Raw genomic sequence first — 21,508 nt, forward strand, 5'->3', positions numbered from 1 at the left:
AGATGTCATGAGATGATGATTCCATGCATAGACGCAACTGGCCATGTCTTCTGCAACACTGAAATTTTCATTTTCCTAACCATACAACATCAAAGAGATAATAAAAGCAAATATGTTTAAGTGTCTGATACATGCAGGCATTATTATAGTTATTTTATATGCGGCAATGTCATTTAATTATTGATTCTCACACCAATTATGAAAATGGAATATTATTATCCTCATTTCCTGATGATTAAACTAAAAATCTGATAAGTCTTTTCACTAAGAAGATATAGAATCAGAATTCTTCCAACTTAGACCTGTCTAGCTCCAAAGCCCACAATCTTTTCACTATGCCATTGCAATGCAAGAAGAACCTTGAAAACATCCTTAGTATATTTTACATTGTCCCGATTCACACAAAAGAAAAAGTGTATGGCACTTTGACCTACAGAATGCGACTCTGGAGGTTAATTGTAAGGGCTCCTAAATCTCTTTTATTAAGAATATTCTGAATGTATTTTGAAATTCTTCTTTCCATCCAACTATCAAGCCACTTTCAGGAAATGAATTTCTACACGGACCTTACTAGCAAGCCTTGTCTTCTAAACTATTAATATGAGTTTCAAAGAAAACAGGTTAAAGGGGTTATATTGACTTGAGGTTTTGTGTCCCCAGGACCCTGAAAATGGGTGGAGGAATGTCTTCCTCTTGTTGTTGGCCATTGACCTATCAGTACTGATCTTCTATCTCATATTTGGAGAAGCAGATGTACAAGACTGGGCTAAAGAGAGGAAACTCACTCATTTATGAAGGTAAAAGATAATGATTTCATCTATGGTTCTAACCAGAGAAGCACTGCCTAAATTTTTAATTCTATGTCATTTTTCTTTCTTAGTAATTTCACCTTGGATGGAAAGTCTTTAGGCACCTTATTTCATAAATGAGAAGGCTTCAGTGATGAAAATACCAACAGAAAGAATTTTGTTTGCCGTGGCTCTTTTCAAATCTGAGATCAGTTCTTTATTTTACTCAGATTTCTTTTTGAGGAAAATATAAGATGAGTGAAAATTCAAATAAAATGATAGCCAAGAACAAAGTTGTCATCTTCATAGAATTAACAATGGATTCAGAGGAGCTGCTTGCTATAAAGGAGTCAATAGGCTAGATTCAGTTTCTGGATCTTGAAACAGAAAACAATGTTTTGAAATTCTTAATCTAGAGTGGTAACCTCACTAGAGGAAAAACACAATGGTTTTTCCTATTTGTGAAAATGAATATTAATTTATATTTGTTGGGCTGGATATTGTTCACATGCTCCTCCCTTTGTGCATTCTACTCTTCTCCATCCTGCTCAGGCCCCAGGAGGCTGACCTGCATGGTTTCCATCCCACCCTCCTTTGTCCACTAGCTTCTGCTGGATTTCCAATGGAGGCAGGAGAGTGAGGGCAGGGAGTATTTATCTCTAAGGTTCCTCCTTGTGGGGTCTGCAGGTGGCTGATCCTTCCACTACAGTTCACAGCTCCTGACAGGCAGCTCCTCCACATGTTCTGGTAACTTCTCTCTTCCCCTGTCCCTTCAGGTCTTTTTTGGCCTTTATTTTGCTAGTTCTGGGATTCTCCACAATTTCTTGTGATTTCCTTACCACCTTCCCAATCCTCTGTAAATTGTGTCTTTTAACACTGCCCTCAAATTACCCAATGTAAGCCCGCCATATTTTCCTTCTGAGATCCAGCTAATTCAGTGGTCAAATCATATATAAAGCTCAAAACATGAAATGGATCAGTATTTTTGTAAAATGATAATTTGTAGGTGTTGGTGGGTCAGAGCACATTCAGAGGGGCCAGGACCATGTTCCAGGTTGCTTCTTGTGGTGATCTCTACCATGCAGATGGAGATTACAGCCATTGAGTCATTTTGTGTAGAGGTGATGTGATGGACACTAATTCTGAGTGAAAAATCAGCGCTAGGATATAGAAGGTCAAATTTGAATAAATTCAATAATTACTGAGATCTTGCTATAGTCTAGAATCTAGGACCTTGGGACACTAAAGTAAATTAGACACAGTCACTATGCTCCATTCTAATATGGAGGACAGACATAATAATAGATGGCAGTGCATTGTCTTAGGTACAGTAGCAGGAAGACATGCAGGCCATTATGGGAGACCAGATGAGGTGTTCCAATCCCAAGCTGAAGAGCACAGGGGAGATCTCCTTCAGTAATTCCTGAGTAAATGTTAGATATGTAGTGTTACGGTAAGATTTCCCACTCTGGAGCCCAACATCTGCAAAGGCGTGAAAAGAAGAAACAGGATGGATTCTGAAAGGAATCACCAGCCTGTATGGTCAGTTATTAAAGGACAGAAGATGAGTTTAGGGAAACAGGCATGACTAGAGCATGGAGGTCTTGTTTGCCATGTTAGGGAGCTTGAGGAGTATCTTACAAGCAATAGTGACATGGGAAGGTTTTGTCTCTAGATAGAACACTCTGGCCCAATTCCAGAATCAGGAAGACTAGTTAAATGACCATCTGTGCAGTGGTCCACACAGCATTGGTAAGGACTTAACTAGCATAGGAAGAGCTAAAATGGAGAGGAAGAGAGACATGAAAAATGTTTAAGAGGTAGAATTGAAAGATCATGGCATTTGGTTAGATGGATGCAGGAGAAGAAAGCAGTTAAGGAGTCTTGGGTCTCTAACCTGAGAGACTGGATAGAGAATGGTCTGAACAATTAAGCCAGATAATGCAGGAAGAGGCGTCCTTTTCAGAGAGAAGATAATGAGTTGACTTTGGGGCACATTGTGTTAGTGGTAACAGTAGGATTATCGAGTGGGCATGTCTATTCGTTTCCTGGGGCTGCCATAACAAAGTACCATAAACTGGTGGCTTAAACAACAGTAATTTTTGTCTCAGTTCTAGATGTCTGAAATCAAAATGTCAGCACAGTTGGTTCCTTCTGAGGGCTGTGAGGGAGAATTTGTCCCATGTCTCACTTCTGGTAGCCTCAGGCATTCCTTAGCTTGTAGATGGCTTTCTCCCTGTTTCTTCATATCATCTTCCCTCTGTACATGTCTGTCTCTCTGTCAATGTTTCCCGTTTTTATAAGGATGCCAGTCGTATTGGATAAGGGCCCACCCTAATGACTCCATCTTAACTTGATCTTCTACAACGGCCCTATTTCCAAATGAGGTGACATTCATAGGTACAAGGAGTTAGGACTTCAGCATCTTTTGGGGAGACACAATTCAACATAAAACAGCAAGCCCAACGAAGAGCCAGACCATAAATCTGAAACTTGTAGAAAGACACTGGGCAGGAGACAAAAATATAGAAGAAAAGTGCAGATGTTTATTACTAAAGACCGGAATATTTAGTGCTCAGAGAGTCTGTGAATGGAAAAGCACCAGGCCAAAGACAGAATGCCAGCATTAAAGGAGTGAGCACAATAAGAAATGCCCTCATATAGCAGAGATGAAGGGGTCTGGCTTGCACATGTGAGGAACAACAGGAGGATACAATTACCATAGAAACTCATAAACATGGCCTTTAAGAAAGATGGAAGATCAGTGGACAGCCCCATGGTGTAGCGGTTAAGTGTGCGCGCGCTCTGCTGCTGGCGGCCCAGGTTCAGATCCTGGGCGTGCACCAATGCACCGCTTGTCAGGCCATGCTGTGGCAGCATCCCATATAAAGTGGAGGAAGATGGGAACAGATGTTAGCCCAGGGCCAGTCTTCCTCAGCAAAAAGAGGAGGATTGGCATGGATGTTAGCTCAGGGCTGATCTCCCTCACAAAAAAAAAAGAAAGATGGAAGATCAGCAATAACAAGTATAGTGGAATTCAGTTAGATAAGGTCAGGAAAGGAACCCAGTCATCTTGTGATTAGTTCATTGGTGGCTTTTTCATGGCACATTTAGCATAGATGTGGGTTTGCAGGTCAGTTTGCAGTTTATTGGTGAATGACTAGGAATGAGAGAGCAGAGAAAGCAAGAGAAATATTTTCACAAAGTTTGGTTGGGAAGAGGAGGGGATGGGGATATAGCCAGAGGAAAATACAGGAAAAGGAAAAGTGACCTAAGGGGGAAAGGGACTGGCCCACAGGAGGCTTTGGGGAAGAAACAGTGGAGTGGGAGTGAAGTTATAGAAGGACAGGGCGAAGAGATGGAGCAAGGTCGTAGAGGAGGCAAAAAGGATTCAGATGCAGGAGTTTAGAAAAAAATATAAAATCAGAAATGTAAATTTTCTCTTTAAGAAATAGACTCCAGAAAACCATCAACAAAATGAAAAGGCAACCTATGGAATGGGAGAAAATATTTGCAAACAATAAATCTAATAAGGGGCTGATATCCAAAATACATAAAGAACTCATACAACTCAATAGCAAAAAAAATAATAAAAAAAAAAATTTGATTACAAAATAGGCAGAAGAACTGAACAGATATTTTTCCAGAGAAGACATATAAATGGCCAACAGGTACATGAAAAGATGCTCAACATCACTAATAATCAGGGAAATGCAAATCAAAACCACAATAAGATATGACCTCACACCTGTTAGAATGGCTATCATCAAAGAGATAAGAAACAACAAGTGTTGGCGAGGATATGGAGAAAAGGGAACACTTGCACACTGCTGGTGGGAATGTAAATTGGTGAAACCACTATGGAAAACAGTATGGAGATTCCTCAAAAAATTAAAAATAGAACTACCATTTGATCCAGCAATCCCAGTTCTGGGTATATATCCAAAGGAAATGAAAATAGGATCTTGAAGAGATATCTGCACACCTATGTTCATTGCAGCATTATTCACAATAGCCAACACATGGAAAGAACCTAAGTTTCCGTCAACAATGAGTGGATAAAGAAAATGTGAGATATATATATATGTATCATGTGGAATATTATTCAGCCACGAGAAAGAAGGACATCCTGCCATTTGTACAACATGGATGGATCTTGAGAGCATTATGCTAAGTGAAATAAGTCAGACAGAGAAAGCCAAATACTGTATGATATCACTTACATGAGGAATCTGAGAAAGCCAAACTCATAGAAACAGAAATTAGAATGGTAGTTACCAGGGCTTGGGGGATAGGGGAAAAGGGGAGATGTTGGTCAAAGGGTACAAACTTCCAGTTGTAAGATGGATAAGTTCTGGGGATCTAATGTATAGCATAGTGATTAATAGTTAATAATACTGTATTATATACTTTAATGTTTCTAAGAGAGTAGATCTTAAATGTTCTTACCACAAAAAAGAAATGGTAATTATGTGACGTGATGGAGGTGTTAGCTAACACTGTGGTGGTAATCATTTTGCAATTATATAAGTGTATCAAATCAACAGGTTGTACACCTTAAATGTACACAATGTTGTATATCAATTATATCTCAATAAAGCTGGAAAAATAAAAAAGGAAAGGGAATCCTTTTTGTTCTCAGTAAAATGCCTGCTGACTACACTTGTTAATCTAGATTGAGTTCCAAAGCAGATACATTTTTGTTTGATGAAACCTCTTTGTTCCCTATGATCTTGATGTCCCAAAAGAAAAAGAAAATTCACCTGGTGCTAATGAAACCTGTAAGTTTTCCCTGTTGTGCATTATAACCTAAAAGCTCCATATGCTTATATCAACTGTAAGATCTTGATTATCAAATATATAATTAAAATGTCTACTGTGAAAAAGAAACATGATAGGCAAGGGAGCCTTCACCTTCTGTTTTTTATATGTGCTCATCTTTATCATTTCTAAATTCTGCAGTTTGGGTCATTTGGCCAGAAGTGACCAGTTTCCTCTGTAAAGGATTCAGCCATATGGTCTCCCCGCTTGAGCACGTATCTGACCAGAGATGCACTGACTTAGGGTGAATTTCTGCTAGTTTTTCTTTTCTGTACCCTTGCCTTAAGTCTATATACTCTGATCTCCCTTCCCATGATTTTATGTGCAAGCAATTCATTACCAAGCATACACACAGCCTCTAGTACAACATATTTCATACACTAATTTTAGTGTAAATTTTTATAGACATAATCTACATGATACTGGAAGTGAGCTGTTTAACTGTAACTACTGAGCTATTTCATGAAGATAGGAAGTTTTCAGGTGATATTCAATAAATAAAGACATGAACTGTCATGTCATTATTTCAACTCTCATGAACTGTGAAACTTTTATTTCCCCAGGCAATACCAACCTGGGGTAGAAGTGGGGGGAAATGATTCACATTTACGGGGGAATAAATTGTGTTGATCTGACTCCAGCCACAACCTGCTCCTATCAAGCCTTCAGCCTCCAATAAAGCTCAAATATTTTGGGGAATCCCAATGAGGAACTTATGAGTTTTGTGTTATCATTGCAATGTCAATATTTTGTGTCAAATCAACAAGAAACTTAAAATGATTTCCAATATGGTCATTTGATTTCCTCCTTTTCGTTATTTGGATATTCCATTACACATGTGAATAGGCACGGTAGATGATATAAGTATTTCAGGAAGCCGTTCCTGTACCAGGGTAGCTAGCAATAATTTAACTATACCTGTTACCGACCCAAACTACATAAATGTATTCTAATTTTTAGCCCAAACTATATTCCCACTTAAGCTTTGCCTTAGCTATATTAAAAAATTTCCTCCACCACTCCATCAGCCAAAACTAGAGGGAGTCCAACAGAATGCAGATAAATAGTGGCCTTACACAATTGTGGTTAAACAGTGGTTAAAATCATCAAACACATAAGATTATGTGAACACATTACTAATGTTCTCCCTCCACTCGGCCCTTGGAAATGGCCCATACTGTTGACAAGGTCTTAATCTTGTCACTGAGAGTACTAAATAAATATGACTGATGTGCTGAGCCCCTGACATTCCGAGGCTGTGCCATGCTTCTTTGAGTCTTCAGTGTATGCACTTAATAAATATCTAGTAAACTGAATTGAAGCACTGGTGTCTTCCAAATGTCCATTCTCAATTCATTGCGTGAGTTTCCAAGACGAACTGCCTTGTCCACAACGTCTTAGAGAGATTTTGGTAGAACTGTCCGTTTTGTTTTCACCTGCAGGCCCCTCTCTCCTCTGAGGTCTTAGGGGCTGAACCACACTCACTTTTACTCTCCAATTAATTGCTTCCCTTCTCCATATACTGCACTGTTGCTACTGAATCAGCAATATTGATATTGTATGCCTGCCTCCATCAACCTTTTGGTTTTTTTTTTTTTTTTGGTTTTTCATCATTCCCAGGGGGTCTTTAGTCACTTATGAAGAGGTTTCTGGTGAAACCTATCCCATTGGATTCCTCCATAAACCAGGCGTATCCAGATTTTACTGAATATTAGCGATTAAAAAAGTTTAGGTTCAACCTGAGACAACCCCCACCTTAGATAAATGTGTACAGATATGCAGAAGTACAGGAAGAAATAAACCTAGGGATGATTTCCCATCAAAAATAAGAAATCTTCAATTACATTCAGTAATTGCAATACACACCCTCAGTTCTGTGAAAATGAACAAAGGGAACCTAAATCAAAATGGAGCCATGAAGGGAGGACTCTCATGCACGTCTAACTCACCACAGCTTACAGACCCCAGCAGGAAGAAAGATTTCCTTCTGACCCAGCAACAGCAAGCTGCCCACTGCTGCCAGCCAATGAAAAACCACCATGGCCCTCCCCAATTTCCTCCTAAAACCTAATAAAAGCTGACTTTCCCTTTGTCTCTTCAGACTTGCCTATGTCTCACCATAGTTTGTTTGTTCCAAATTGCAATTCATCTGCTATTCCCAAATAAACTCACTTTGGCTAGCTAAAGACCCTGTTATTTCATTTTCATTTTTAAGGTTGACAGTTCCCTTTACCATTATGCTGCATACCAGTTCCTAGTGAGTTTTCATTCCCAACACCTGGAACCTATTTTTCCTTGCTTGACGGCTGCCCTTAGGCTAGAGGAGCCTGTTTTGCCTGCCAACATGGACTTGCCTGGGAATTTATGTCCTCCTGGGGCATAAATTGGCTTGTAGCCAATAACTCATTGCTACAGAGATATAAATACTCCAGCTCCCTTGCTCCTGCCTGGGACACCTCTGAGGCAAAACCTACATTGTCTCCCAAACTCTGTAAGAATTGAGCTGGACCTTGCTTGATATCCCCTCCAGATCTTACATCTCTTCTCTGCCAGTTTCTCCTGGGAATGTGTCTAACAGATCATTTTCACAGGAATTCCCATCTCAGGATCTGCTTCTAAAGAATCTGATCTAAGACAGTTGTTTCTACAAGGGAACCTAAGATGCAGACTCTCAGGATAGACTTCTGGAGTTGGATCATTCACAAGCCAGAGGGCACAGGGACACACTTGATGTTAGTAAGAGCAGTGGTAATAACGCTGGCCTACTACAACCCTATGATTGCTAAGACTCTCTTCTGTGGAATATTGGAATGGCAAATGGGATACAGATGAAAGGGAGTGCACTGTCTTGGTCACTACTGCTAGCACTGATAGATATAGAGAAATGGCAGTTATAACAACTTTGAAGTTAGCTGTTTGTTTGTCAGTACCACTGAGGTGTTCAAACTAGAGAATTACATCATAGATGGTATGAAAGTCAGAAAACTTGCCTGGCAGCATTTAAAGATATCATGATCTCCAATAGCCAGAGAGAAGACCTGTTTTGAAGATCAGACTCGGGATTTGATTATCAGAGTAGCAGAAACAAAAAGGAGGCTAGATTCAAAGGCACTACAAGTCTCTTATGCTAAAGTCAAGTCTTGGGTAGACCTGAAATTTTTCCTGCAGGGATGGCCGATACCTGGTGCTGGTGGACAGCAGCCTCCTTTTACCTGAAGACTACTACACAGAAAGCACAGTTGTTACAAATGCCTTGCAAGAAAATATTTGCTTAGGTAAGTTCAATCTTCACTTCCTCTAATACTAGACAAATAACAAAATACTACACAAATAACTAGGTCAGGTCTTAGTATGCTCCACCTAGCATAGTGCTGGTCTTACTGAGAGAGGGAAGGGATTATTCACCAACAGCATGGTTGGGACAAGGAGAGCATGCCTGGAATAAAGGACCAGGATTTTTTGGGTAGAATATAAGGCTGGATAAGGGACACTTTGCCGATATGGGGATACAATGCTGTGACTCAGGATTTAATATCACGTGAGCCTAAATGGGAACTTCTGAAATGGTCCACTCCTGCCAAATTAGTAATTCAGAAGCAACACTGCATCCCAGGTGGAATGGCAGAGAATGATGTCATTTTAAAAGACTTACAAGATGCTAGAATGATGGTCTCTATCATATTCCCATTCAACTCACCAGTGTGGCCCCAGCAAAAATAGATTGTAACAGATGATAGAGGCCTACAACAGACTTAACATGGTGGTAGCCTTACTTACATATACTATGCCAGATGGCATATCTTTAATAGAACAGACGAACACAGGCTCTGTTACTTGGTGTGCAAGTACTGATTTGGTGAAAGTGTTCTTTGGAATAGCCATCAGAAAGGAGGATCAGAAGCAATTTGCTTTAACTTGGGATAGACAACAGTACACATTCATAGTCTTACTGAGGACTACGTTAACTTTCCAACCCCTTTCACAATATAATCTGAAGGGATCTTGATTATCTAAAACATCATATTGTTTCACTATATACATGAAATCATATTGAAAGTACCTGAATGGTAAGAAATGGTGAGGATTCTGGACGCCCTGTAAAGATATGCACACTCGAAAGGGAGGGCGAGAAAGTCTACAGAGTATCAAGGACTTGTCATATAAGTGAAGTTTTCAGAAATCCAGTGGTCTGGAATATGCCAGGATATCCTCTCCAAGTCAGAGGACAAGTTATTGTGTCTTGAAACTCCTACCACTAAGAAATAACCACACAAAGCTTGGTAGAAAAAAGGCGTAAAATTCATCAGGTTTATGAGGCAACATATACCACACTCAGGAAATACAATACTGTCCAATTTATCAGGTGACTCAGGAATGACGCCAGTTTTGAGTGGGGTCCAGAAAAATAAAGGGCTTACAGAGGAACTAGCTGTATCACAAGCAGTCTTGATGCTTGGATCATATGGCCCAGCAGATCCCATGGTGCTATGTAGAGGCTCCATCAATTTCCAATAGGAGAATCATAGCTCAGATCCCAGAGATTCTGGAGCTAGATCATGACAACTGAAGCAAAGCACTATATTCTATTCAAAAAGAAGCTCCTGACATGCTACTGGTAACGTGGAGCATCTGATGATGAGATCAAGTTACTCTGCAACTAGAGCTAGATGCTTTCATCAAGTCATATGAGTTCAAGCAGGCTCAGAAGCAATCCATTTTACAATGGAAGTAGTTCATCTGGAATCGGGCTTGAGCAAACTCAGAGAGCACAAAAACATTTCATGATCAGTTGGCCCGTTACCCACCATTGTTGCATCAGTGCTTGACAGGGGGTGATCTACGACCAACTAAGGGAGGAAGAAAATACTGAGGCTTGGTTCACAGACATGTTGGCTCAATATATTGATGCAAGCCAAAAGTGTACAGCTGCTGCACCACAGCTGCACTCAGGGAGTGACTTTGAAAGGAAGAGTAAGGGAAACTCTTCCCAATGAGCATAGGTTTAGTTGATGCAACTTATTATCTCTCCAACTTTGAACAGAGAGAGAGATGGCCTGAATTTAGGATACATCCAAACTCCTGGGGAGTGGCACATGTTTTGCTGGTTGGAGGAGCAAGACAGAGATCAATGACAAAGAGATCTGGAGAAGAAGTGTGTGGATGGAATTATGTTTGAGGAGCTTTGTATCACACGTTACTTTGTACCAGGGACCATCCTCTGCAGAAGAGGCATTAAACAATCAGAGGAATAGGATGACTCAGCCAGAAACATCAGCCACTCTCTGTCCTTGACCACTCCTGTGCTTGCAAATGGACTGCTGAAGAGATTAGCCTTGGTGGGCATGGGGGAGGCCATGAGTAAGCCCCAAATTCTGGGATTCTTCTCCCCAAGGCTAAACTAGCTATAGTCACTGCAGAATTTTCAAACTATAAGCAGTAGAGACTCCTGTTTAGTGTTCTATATAGCACCATCCCTGAAGAAGACCAACCAGCTATTTGTTGGCAAGTTGATTATACAGGGTAGCGATTTGCTGGAAATGGGTCTGCCATCCTTGCCCACAGTGCCTCAAACAGCACCACACTCTGAGTACTCAGAGTGTCTGAGTTATGGACATCAGATATGCACGACATTGCCTCAGACCAAGGGACTCATTTGACAGCAAATGAGCACTTGTTCATAGGATCCAATGATCACTTCACATACTGCAACATGCTGAAACTGTAGACCTGACAAAATGTTCTTAAATGCCCCACTAAGGGCAACCACATTAATGTAATGGGCGTTACCTATTACAGCAACCACATCCAGACAAAAGCATGACCTCATGCGCAAGAGATGAATGATCGAGTCATCCCATTCTGCAGGCAACCCAAACCAGCAGAAATACCAAGGCCAAGGGAGAAGGACACCTGAAATAGGTGAAAGAAGAGAGATCGTGGATATCAATTAAGTGCTTCGGACTGACTACAACAGTAGGAATGTAAATGTTTCACTAACTCTCTCTTTTCCTTCTGAAGAATCAGTGCTATGAACTTAATGTGAAGAGAGAATGGAACTGAGCAGTGTGAAGAGTAACAGAAGCTATCAGTGTTCTGCTCATATCTGCTGGGATCCTTTATTTTTTGGTGCACATGAGCTCCCCTTGTGCTTTCACTGTCAAAAGCCAGCACACCTATCATTTGGTCTGAGGGCTGCTCTTGGGCTGCTGGAACCTACATTACGTGTGTTCACTGAGTGCCTGGGAACTCAGGACCTCCCTGAGGCAGCCCTCAGCCAGTGATCAATAGATGCTGGCATATAAATACTCTAATTTTTTTAGCTTTGGTTAGGACAACTCTGAGGTGTAGCCTACACTGTTCCCAGTGCTTCCTTGCAGAATTAACCCCAAATTACTTTCCTCCAGACTTAGCTTGTTATCACATTCTTTTTTGGTCTCCCTCCTTTCCCTGCCCACTTCCCTACTGTTTTTATTGTTTTGCTTTGCTGAAAACACTATTAAATCACTTTTACAGAAATCTTAATCTCAAGGTCTGCTTCTAGGAGAGGTAGTAAATTTATTTTGGTGATAATATTAGTGTTATTTTGACATTAATATAGGTATATTATAATAAAGCAAAAAGTAATTATATTCATTAGAAACCAAGACATTCAACATAAGAGAAAAATGTAAGAGTATAAAATCAAAGAAGTTTTAAAAATTACTCTAACATTCAATTTGAATTAGAAATATCAGACAGAATTTATAATTATTTTTCTTAAAAAATACTTTTTTCAAATTCTTTCACTGAAAAGTACCTAGGAACAATGAGACCCAGGAGCAACAAGCACCCTAATGCCCAGAAGGTGGTCTCTAAATGTTGTTTTCTATTGAAAGGAACCAGCACTCCTTAAGAAAGTCCGGATCTGGGAACCAGAAATATATACTAGGAGCCTGAAAATTTTTTGGGTGTCCTAGAAAACAAAGCAGCTATCCAAGACCACTAGGGTCACATCATAATGATATAGGAGCCATCTTGAAGGAACTCCCACTGGACAGAGAAGAAACAATTTGAGCATCAAAAAAGAAAAAGGATTGTGACATTGAAACACATGAAACAAAATCCATAAGGTCATAATTTTACTTGGTCATCTCTGCTAAGGCACTAAATTATTGTATTACTCTGAAATTTTATAAAGTATTTATCCTAGCTTTTCTATTAAATCTGTATTTCTGGGTAACCAAATATTTGATTAGGTAAATTTCCCATTTTGTAGAAAATTACACCCCATAAATGAAGAAGACATAATAGAATTAGAAAATCACCATTTGCAACTTCTAATGAAATAATGGGTCTAGGCAACATTACTAACAACTGCTATAAGCCATAGGTGAAAGGTTGATGAAAAGTTTATTAGTGGGTAAGTCAAGCTGAGAATATCTGAACCCACTGATCAATCTTACCTCAGTAAAAGTGAGACAACCTGCATCATGAAAGTATCCAGCACGCCTATGAAGTATTCTTGTCCTGAATTTAACCAAGCCTCTCTATATACCTAATAGTTTGCAAGATATAAGGGCATAAAGAAAAATATCAAATGACACTAAAAAGAAGCAATTAACCAAATCAATTATGAGAGTCACTCTACAAATGACCCTGTTTTGTTGTTATTATTGTTGTTGTTGTTTTTAAGTAACAGTAAGTATAAAATGGAGAAAGCAATTGTTATGAAATTAAAGAGATATGAGGGGCCGGCTCCGTGGCTTAGCGGTTAAGTGTGCATGCTCCACTACTGGCGGCCCGGGTTCAGAACCCTGGACACGCACCGTCGCACAGCTTGTCCTGCCATACTGAGGTGGCATCCCACATACAGCAACTAAGAAGGATGTGCAACTATGACATACAACTATCTACTGGAGCTTTGGGGAGAAAAAGAGAAAAAAAGGAGGAGGATTGGCAATAGATGTTAGCTCAGGGCCGGTCTTCCTCAGCAAAAGGAGGAGGATTGGCATGGATGTTAGCTCAGGGCTGATCTTCCTCACAAAAAAAAAAAAAAAGAAAAAAAGAGATATGAGAGTCATAACAATTAAGTGCCATATGTGAATCTTGTTTCAATCCTTGCTTAAATAAACCAAGTATAAAAGGATAACTTTGAAGCAATTGGGAAAATTTTCATAATGACCAGATATTAGATGATATTATGGATTATTGTTTATTTATAAGATGTGCTGATGGCATGTTAGTTATGCTTTTAAAAGTCTTAATGAATTATATATCCATGCTGTACTCTTTATAGGAGAAATGACATAATGTCTGAGATTTACTTTAAAGTACTACAGAAAACAACCATTGGGTAAATGGAAACTCAGACGGCCAAATATTGAAAATTGTTGAAGCTGGTTAATGAATACATGGTTATATTAAACTCTTTTACTTTTTTTATATGTTTGAAAATTTCCATAATAATATATTAAATTTAAAAACTCAATAAAGAAAACAGAGAATTCAAATGTAAAGAATTCAGAAGTGATTTCAGAGAGTATTACAGAGCAACATAGAGCTTTGAGGCCAGCAAACAGAAAGATGGTTCCTTCCTGGGTAATCAGTACCCAGAGCCTGGGACATTGACATCAGATGGCAATGTTGTTTATTTAAAGCACAGGCATTAAATAACTGCTGACCTGGGTCTTTCAATCACTAACTGGGTCCTTGTACCAGAAAATGCCAGAAATTGCCAGCCTTGGTGCCAAACAGGACAAATAATACAAACATCTGAGAACAGCCAGAAGAGGATCAACAGAATCTGGACTTCTGAAGAAGAAAAAATCCAACTGAATATAACAACACATCAAAGCCTCTTGGGCAACAGATTAAAGATTTTCAACATTTATTTAGAGAGAAAATAATTGGTTCAACTTACAGAGCATCTGCTATGTGCCAAACATTTATTAGGGATTTTAAACGCATAATAAAAATTTAGAAAGCTAAAGTATATAACAAACTATCTACAGTGCAAAATCACTGATTTAAGGGCTTAGATGTTCCTTTCTGATCAGTAAGTTGCCTTCAACAAGTACCAAGGTAAAACGCTCCCAGGTGTTGCTATAGACAGATGTCTGAACCAGGAGAACTTACAGTCACTGCAGGAGAGGCCATGAGGGAAGAGGGAAGTCACACCCTTTGGGGGACATGCCTTAATAAAATGTACTTCTCTCTGAGTATCTTGAATGTCAAACAGATGTGACCTTTGCAAGAGAGAGAGAAGAGAAGGGAAGGGAAGGGAAGGAAAGGGAAGGGAAGAGAAGAGAGGAGAGGAGAGGAGGGAAGAGAAGAGGAGGCAAAGGAAGGGAGGGGGGAGAGGGGAGGAGCATAGAGAAGGGAAAGAAGGGAAGAAGAAAGAAGGGAGGAAAGAAGGAAGGAAGCAAGGAAAGAAGGAAAGGAAAGAGGGAGGGAGGGAGAGGGGAAGAAAGGTAGGGGGGAAAAAAGCCAATAGGGCATTTATAGGGCATTTCGAAAACCATAGCGTTCCTGTCAGAATAGTACTGTGTACCCAGAGCCATCCTCAATAAAAAAGTCCTGAGAGCACTGATGGAGCAGGCGGGTTCTACCTCCCAGCAGGGAAAGAGACTACCGATGTCTGTCTATTACAGTCATGAAATTACTAGCAGATTTCCAGCAGGTTTCTAGTTCATCGGATAATTTCTAAGACTCACACTCCTCCCCTGAAGATTCAAGGTAATGGTGAAAGTGAAGTTAAAAATTAAGCTTTTAGCTTCGTCATGGTGAGGTTGAAGGATTCGGTGAAGGATTTACAGGGCCAAAATTAGTAAATCCAAAAATACAGTATCTTTCCAAGTTGAGAGGCAAGTCTTCACAGAAAAAGAAAGAATCACTTTTCCGTCCTGAATCAGGTTAGTCTTACTCTTATACACTACTCATTTTATGAAATTAACAATCAATTAATTCCCCAGAGGGTGATAGAGGGGCCTTCTCTGTTAGAGATCCTATCAAAAATATTTAGCAATCTGGGGAAATGTTCAGGAAAACATATCTATTTTCACAGCTTTTTAATAAGAGAAAGAAAAAAGAACATATTCCTAGGGATGAGTGTGAGGTGGACAGCTGTGTGAATAGATAAGGGAAGAGAAGTATGTGTTGTATGGTATAGGATGCTTGTGTATCTGTGAGTGATGTGGTGTGTCTGTGGTGTGTGTGGTGGAAGGTATGTATAAGTATGTTTGTAATGTGTGTGATGTGGTATGTGAATGTGTGGCTCGTATGTGTGTGGTATATGTGTGTGGTGTGTGTAGTTTGTGTGTACACGTTTGTATGGTGTTGAGATGTGTTTGTATGTGTGGCTTGTATGTGTGTGGAGTGTATTGTGTGGTGAGTATGAAAGGAGTTTGTGGTATATGTTTGTACTATAAGTGGTATATGTATATGTGTGGTGTGTATGTGTGTGTTTTGTGCGTAGTGTTGTGCTGTGTTTGTATATGTGGGTAAAGTGTATGTGTAGCAAGCACGAGGAGGGTTTGTGGTGTGTGTTTATGCTTTGTGTATGTGTGTAATGTGTGTGGTGTGTTTGTGTGTGTGTGTATTGAAATAAACAGCAGTCCCAGAAGATGTTCCAGTGTATGATAAGGGTAGTTGACAAAATGCTCATTTAAAAATACTTTGCAAATCCAATCTTAGGAATTTCAAGTATCTTTTGAGTGTCTGGTGTCATATAAACTGATGTGGTCAAATCTCAAGATGTAAACCAGCACTTGACCAGAGCATGTTGGTGCTGAACTCCTATTGAAAAGGGCTGCCTGAAATGAAACTGCTTCCTTCAATTCACCCATTTTGCTGAGTTTCCCACCAGCAAATGTAGACCTGGCAGCAGTGGCCACTCTGTCCAGGGGAGGGGGGAGTGTGTGGAGAATGATCTGCCTATCTTCATGACAGTGATATTAATAATCAGACAGTTATCTTTCAGAGCTGTTATGATATAAGGAAAATAAAAGAATTTATTTTACCTTTATTTATTCCTTTTCTGACATTCTTTCTTTCTTTTTGTACATCCAAATTTCTGATGTTTAGCAATCTCCTCCTGCCTGAAAAACTTTTAACATTCATTGCGGGGCAGGTCTACTGGCAATAAATTCCCTCAGTTTTTGTTTGTTTGATAAAGTCTTTATTTCTCTTTCGCTTTTGAGGGATATTTTCACTAGATACAGAATTATGGGTTGGAAGAGGTTTTTGTTTGTTTTCTATAGTTTTCAGGTTTTCTGTATATATTTTTTATTGATGTTTTAATAGTTTATAACATTGTGAAATTTTGGGTTGTACATTTTTGTTTGTCCATCACCATATATATGTCTCCCTTCACCCCTTGTGCCCATCCCCTACCCCCATTGCCCCTGGTAACCACAATACAGTTTTTTAATCAACCAACAAATCATTAAAGTGAAATGTCAGAGGAAGTGCATGATGGAGTTGAGTGGGTACTGGTGTGATGAAGCTCGTTTCCCTTTGACGCATGTTTTAAATCAGAGAGGACTACTAGGTGGTTTGGGGTCATTTCCTTCCCGTGTTATTCTGACATCAATATGTTTTGCACTTGCAGTGGATAGAGACCAAACCCTTCAGCAAGAAGAGAAGCATCAGGAACCCCTATGCAAATGGATAACAAGTTCCCTCCCAGGAAAGGTAGAAATTATTCTCTGTCCCATCACATAGGCTTTCTCCTTCTTAACTATGACACCATAGATTCCAGGTGAGAGGATTTTGCCATCAAGACATATAAGGCATCTTAGAAATGTTCAGGAAAGGAGGTGAAAAAACCGGTCTTGCTATGGTTTTCCATTAGAAAAACCCTAAATAAAAAGAATCCGTGTACCCTGGTTGTTCACACTTTAAGTAATTTAGTGAGACGCACTGCTTCTCCGGCCATGCTGAGGCCGCGTCCCACATACAGCAACTAGAAGGGTGTGCAACTATGACATACAACTATCTACTGGGGCTTTGGGGAAAAAAAGGAGGAGGATTGGCAATGGATGTTAGCTCAGAGCTGGTCTTCCTCAGCAAAAAGAGGAGGATTAGCATGGATGTTAGCTCAGGGCTGATCTTCCTCACAAAAAAAATAAATAAATAAATAAATAAAAGAGGAGAAATTACAATGGATACCACAGAAATACAAGGGTTTAGAGGAGAATACTATGAAAAACTATATACCAACAAATTGGATAACCTAGAAGAAATGGATAAATTCTTAGACTCATACCACCTCCCAAAACTGATTGAAGAAGAAATAGAGAATCTGAATAGACCAATCACAAGTAGAGAGATTGAAACAGTAGTCAAAAACCTCCCAAAAAACAAAAGTCCAGGACCTGATGGCTTCTCTGGAGAATTCTACCAAACATTCAAAGAAGATTTAATACCTATCCTTCTCAAACTATTCCAAAAAATTGAAGAAGATGGAACACTTCTTAACTCACTCTATCAGGCCAACATTACTCTATACCAAAACCAGACAAGGACAGCACAAAAAAGATTACAGGCCAATATTGCTGCTTAACGTAGATGCAAAAATCCTCAACAAAATATTGGCAAATCAAATACAGCAATACATTAAAAGGATCATACACCATGATCAAGTGGGATTTATACCAGGGATGCAGGGAAACTTCAACATCCACAAATCAATCAATATGATACACCACATTAACAAAATGAGGCGTAAAAATCACATGATTATCTCAATAGAGGCAGAGAAAACATTTGACAAGATCCAATATCCATTTATGATAAAAACTCTCAATAAAATGGGTCTAGAAAGAAAGTACCTAAACTTAATAAAGGCCATATACGACAAACCCACAGCCAATCATACTTCACATGAAAAACTGAAAGCCGTCCCTCTGAGATCAGGAACAAGACAAGGTGGGAGCACTGGGGGCATATAGCTTGTCTCTTTAGTTCCACAAGTCCACAAGTATAGAGATATTGTGCCCCAGGGTGGATTAGTTCTAGGAATCTCATCCACACCTATTTTAGATGATGTAGATGATGAGATTTTGATGACACTTTGGACTTGATACTGTAATGAGATAAGACTTTTAGGAACCTTGGAATGGGATGAATGTGTCTTGCATGTGGGATGAAAATGAATCTTTTGGGACCACAGGGTAGGCTGTGGTAGGCATAATTCTAAGATTGCTCCCAAGATTCTGGTCCCTGATGTACAGGCATCTTCCTCCATTATTTAAGCAAACACTAAGCTAGGCTCTGCTTGAAGGGAGTTTGCAGGTGTAATTTTGGTCCCAAATCAGCTGATCCTAAAAGAGGGAAATTATCCAGGTGGGACTGATCTAATCACACAAGACTTTAAATGAGTAGAGGTCAGAGACAGAGCAGTTAGAGAGATTCAAAGTGTGAGAGGGATTCAACATAAGGGGAGATTCCTCCTTGCTGGCTTTGGAGCTGAAGGGGGTCGTGTGGCAAGTAACATGTACAGCCTCTCAGAACTGTGAGCAGCCCCCAGCTGACAACCATGTTCATCCATTCCAAATATTCAGCTATTTTGAATAAAGCTGCTATAAACATTTCAGTACAAGTCTTTTTGTAAATATGTTTCTATGTCTCTTGGGAAAATGCCGTTTGTTGAAAAAGACTTTACTTTCCTCCATTGAATTGTATTAGTATGTTTATTTAAAAGCATTTGACCATATACATGCATCTGTTTCTGGACTCCCTACTTTCTTCCACTAATGAATTTGTTTGGCCTTACACCAACACTACACTGATTACTCTAGCTTGAAACTACTTCAATAAGTACATTACATACTTTTAAATGCAATTTTTCTCTGCAATGTGCATATATAAGTTTCTCAACCACACTATTCATATAAGTTTGGAGAACAAAGCAGTTTCCTTGTCTTCGTTGTTATTAAGGGGACTTACTTCCAAGAGTAACCCAGACTATTTGTAAATGGTCCTTTAAAATAGACATGAGCCAAAGTACTTGGAGGACTGACTTAATTTTCTGGGATATTCCAGTTGGGATTATATTTTAAGGGAGTATGGGATTATTATATCAGTCACATATCCTTTTCTTATATCATAATTTCTCAAAGGCCATTGAATACAAGAAAATTTTAAATTAATATCTAGGGCTTCAAGTTTCTGCGTGGCCCTTCCAAAAGCTAAAGTCTGTTTTTAACTGTGTTGACAATGAACACTTTCTGTTCTACTTCCCAGTTCCAAGTTTTTGTTCCTTTCGCTATGGATTATCTCTCCTCCTGCATGCCTGTAATGTCTTAATAACATCACAATGCATGTGTCTGAGCCTCACAATGGTAGTCATGGTGAACAGCATGGATCCGCGTGGTTTGCCCAACACTTCCACAGAGGAGCTCCTGGATAACATAAAGGTATACCAAAAATATTATCCACAGTCATAAGTTTAAAATTCCATCTTGCTAACTAATTTGTGTAGAGATTGAATGTTATCATAATTGATATGACAGTAATAATTAGAAAAAGAAGCTTAAGTCTTGATCTCCTTTCCCAGTAGTAACCTAAATAAACATGTCCATGATTGGGGCCGGCCCCGTGGCTTAGCGGTTGGGTGCGCGTGCTCCACTACTGGCGGCTTGGGTTCGGATCCCGGGCGCACACCGAGGCACCACTTCTCTGGCCATGCTGAGGCCGCATCCCACATACAGCAACTAGAAGGATGTGCAGCTATGACATACAACTATCTACTAGGGCTTTGGGGGAAAAAAATTTATTAATTAATTTAAAAAAAATGTCCATGATTAAAGTATGCCTCAATATTGTGAAAGGCTTCATTGTATGAATCCCTCTATGTGAAGAAGAATAAAAACCAAAAGTTATGGCCTCTTTAGAATTGAGAAGTTTTGACAAGACAAAAAAGGGAAAGCATTTTAAACTAGAAGTGAAAGTCAAGACACATTCTCAGGGTGGCCTGGTGGCGTAGCGGTCAAGTGCATGCACTCCACTGTGGCGACCCGAGGTTCGGATCCCAGGCACCGAGGCACCGCTTGTCAGGCCATGCTGTGGCGGCATCCCATATAAAACACGAGGAAGATGGGCACGGATGTTAGCCCAGGGCAATCTTCCTCAGCAAAAAGGGAGGATTGGCATTGGATGTTAGCTCAGGGCTAATCTTCCTCACAAACAAAAAAAAAATGAGGCCAGCCCGGTGGTGCATCAGTTAAGTGCCTGCGAGTTCTGCTGCGGTGGCCCAGATTTGTAGGTTCAGATCCCAGCGTGCACCGACGCACCGCTTGTCAAGCCATGCTGTGGCGGTGTCCCATATAGCGTGGAGGAAGATGGGCACGGATGTTAGCCCAGGCCAATCTTCCTCTGCAAAAAGAGGAGGATTGGCATCAGTTGTTAGCTCAGGGCTAATCTTCCTCACAAAAAAAAAAAATAAATAATAATTAATTAATTAATTTAAAAAAAATCAAGACACATTCTCTTTTTTAAGTTTCTGAATATGCAGCATATTTACATGTTTAATTTCATCTCCAAAAGGTAATGAGTTGTTATCTGCCAGAAAATGTAGTCCAGGAAAAAATGGAAATGAGTGGGAAGAATACTTTTTCCCTTTACTCTTCCTATGTTCCTTTATGAATGCACAGGCAAATATGAACATATTTCCTTCCTTTTTACATTAAAAATAACACTCTATATGCAATGTACTGCACTTTGACTTTTTTTTTACATAATCATCAGAACTAGGCTCACATATGACACATATGTAGGAATTCCCAGACAAGAAATTTAAAATAACTGTAATTAATACGTTAAGGGCTCTAATGGAAAAAGTTGGCAACATACAATACCAGATAGGTAATGTCAGTAGAGAGATTGAAACTATAAGATTTAAAAAGAAACATTAGAAATCA

The 21,508-nt window shown here is 39.6% G+C and overlaps 2 protein-coding genes across 2 annotated transcripts in view; both read left to right on the top strand.

Annotated features, from left to right (window-relative positions):
• The window catches only part of SLC17A3 (solute carrier family 17 member 3), a 32,787-nt gene extending 31,585 nt beyond the window's left edge, over positions 1–1,202 (top strand). Inside the window, exons 11-12 of the mRNA XM_058555120.1 lie at positions 661–797; positions 881–1,202. Of these exons, the coding sequence (XP_058411103.1) occupies positions 661–795 (135 nt within the window). The 3' untranslated portion in view covers positions 796–797; positions 881–1,202. The remainder of the gene's footprint in view (positions 1–660; positions 798–880) is intronic.
• A 7,068-nt stretch (positions 1,203–8,270) lies between these two features.
• Positions 8,271–21,508, top strand: part of LOC131413380 (sodium-dependent phosphate transport protein 1-like) — a 62,950-nt gene continuing 49,712 nt past the window's right edge. The window contains 3 exon segments of the mRNA XM_058553912.1: positions 8,271–8,422; positions 8,778–8,884; positions 19,833–20,005. Coding sequence (XP_058409895.1) covers positions 8,271–8,422; positions 8,778–8,884; positions 19,833–20,005 — 432 coding nt within the window.

This window comes from Diceros bicornis, chromosome 14, assembly GCF_020826845.1.
Source record: "Diceros bicornis minor isolate mBicDic1 chromosome 14, mDicBic1.mat.cur, whole genome shotgun sequence".
Classification (NCBI taxonomy): Eukaryota; Metazoa; Chordata; class Mammalia; order Perissodactyla; family Rhinocerotidae; genus Diceros; species Diceros bicornis.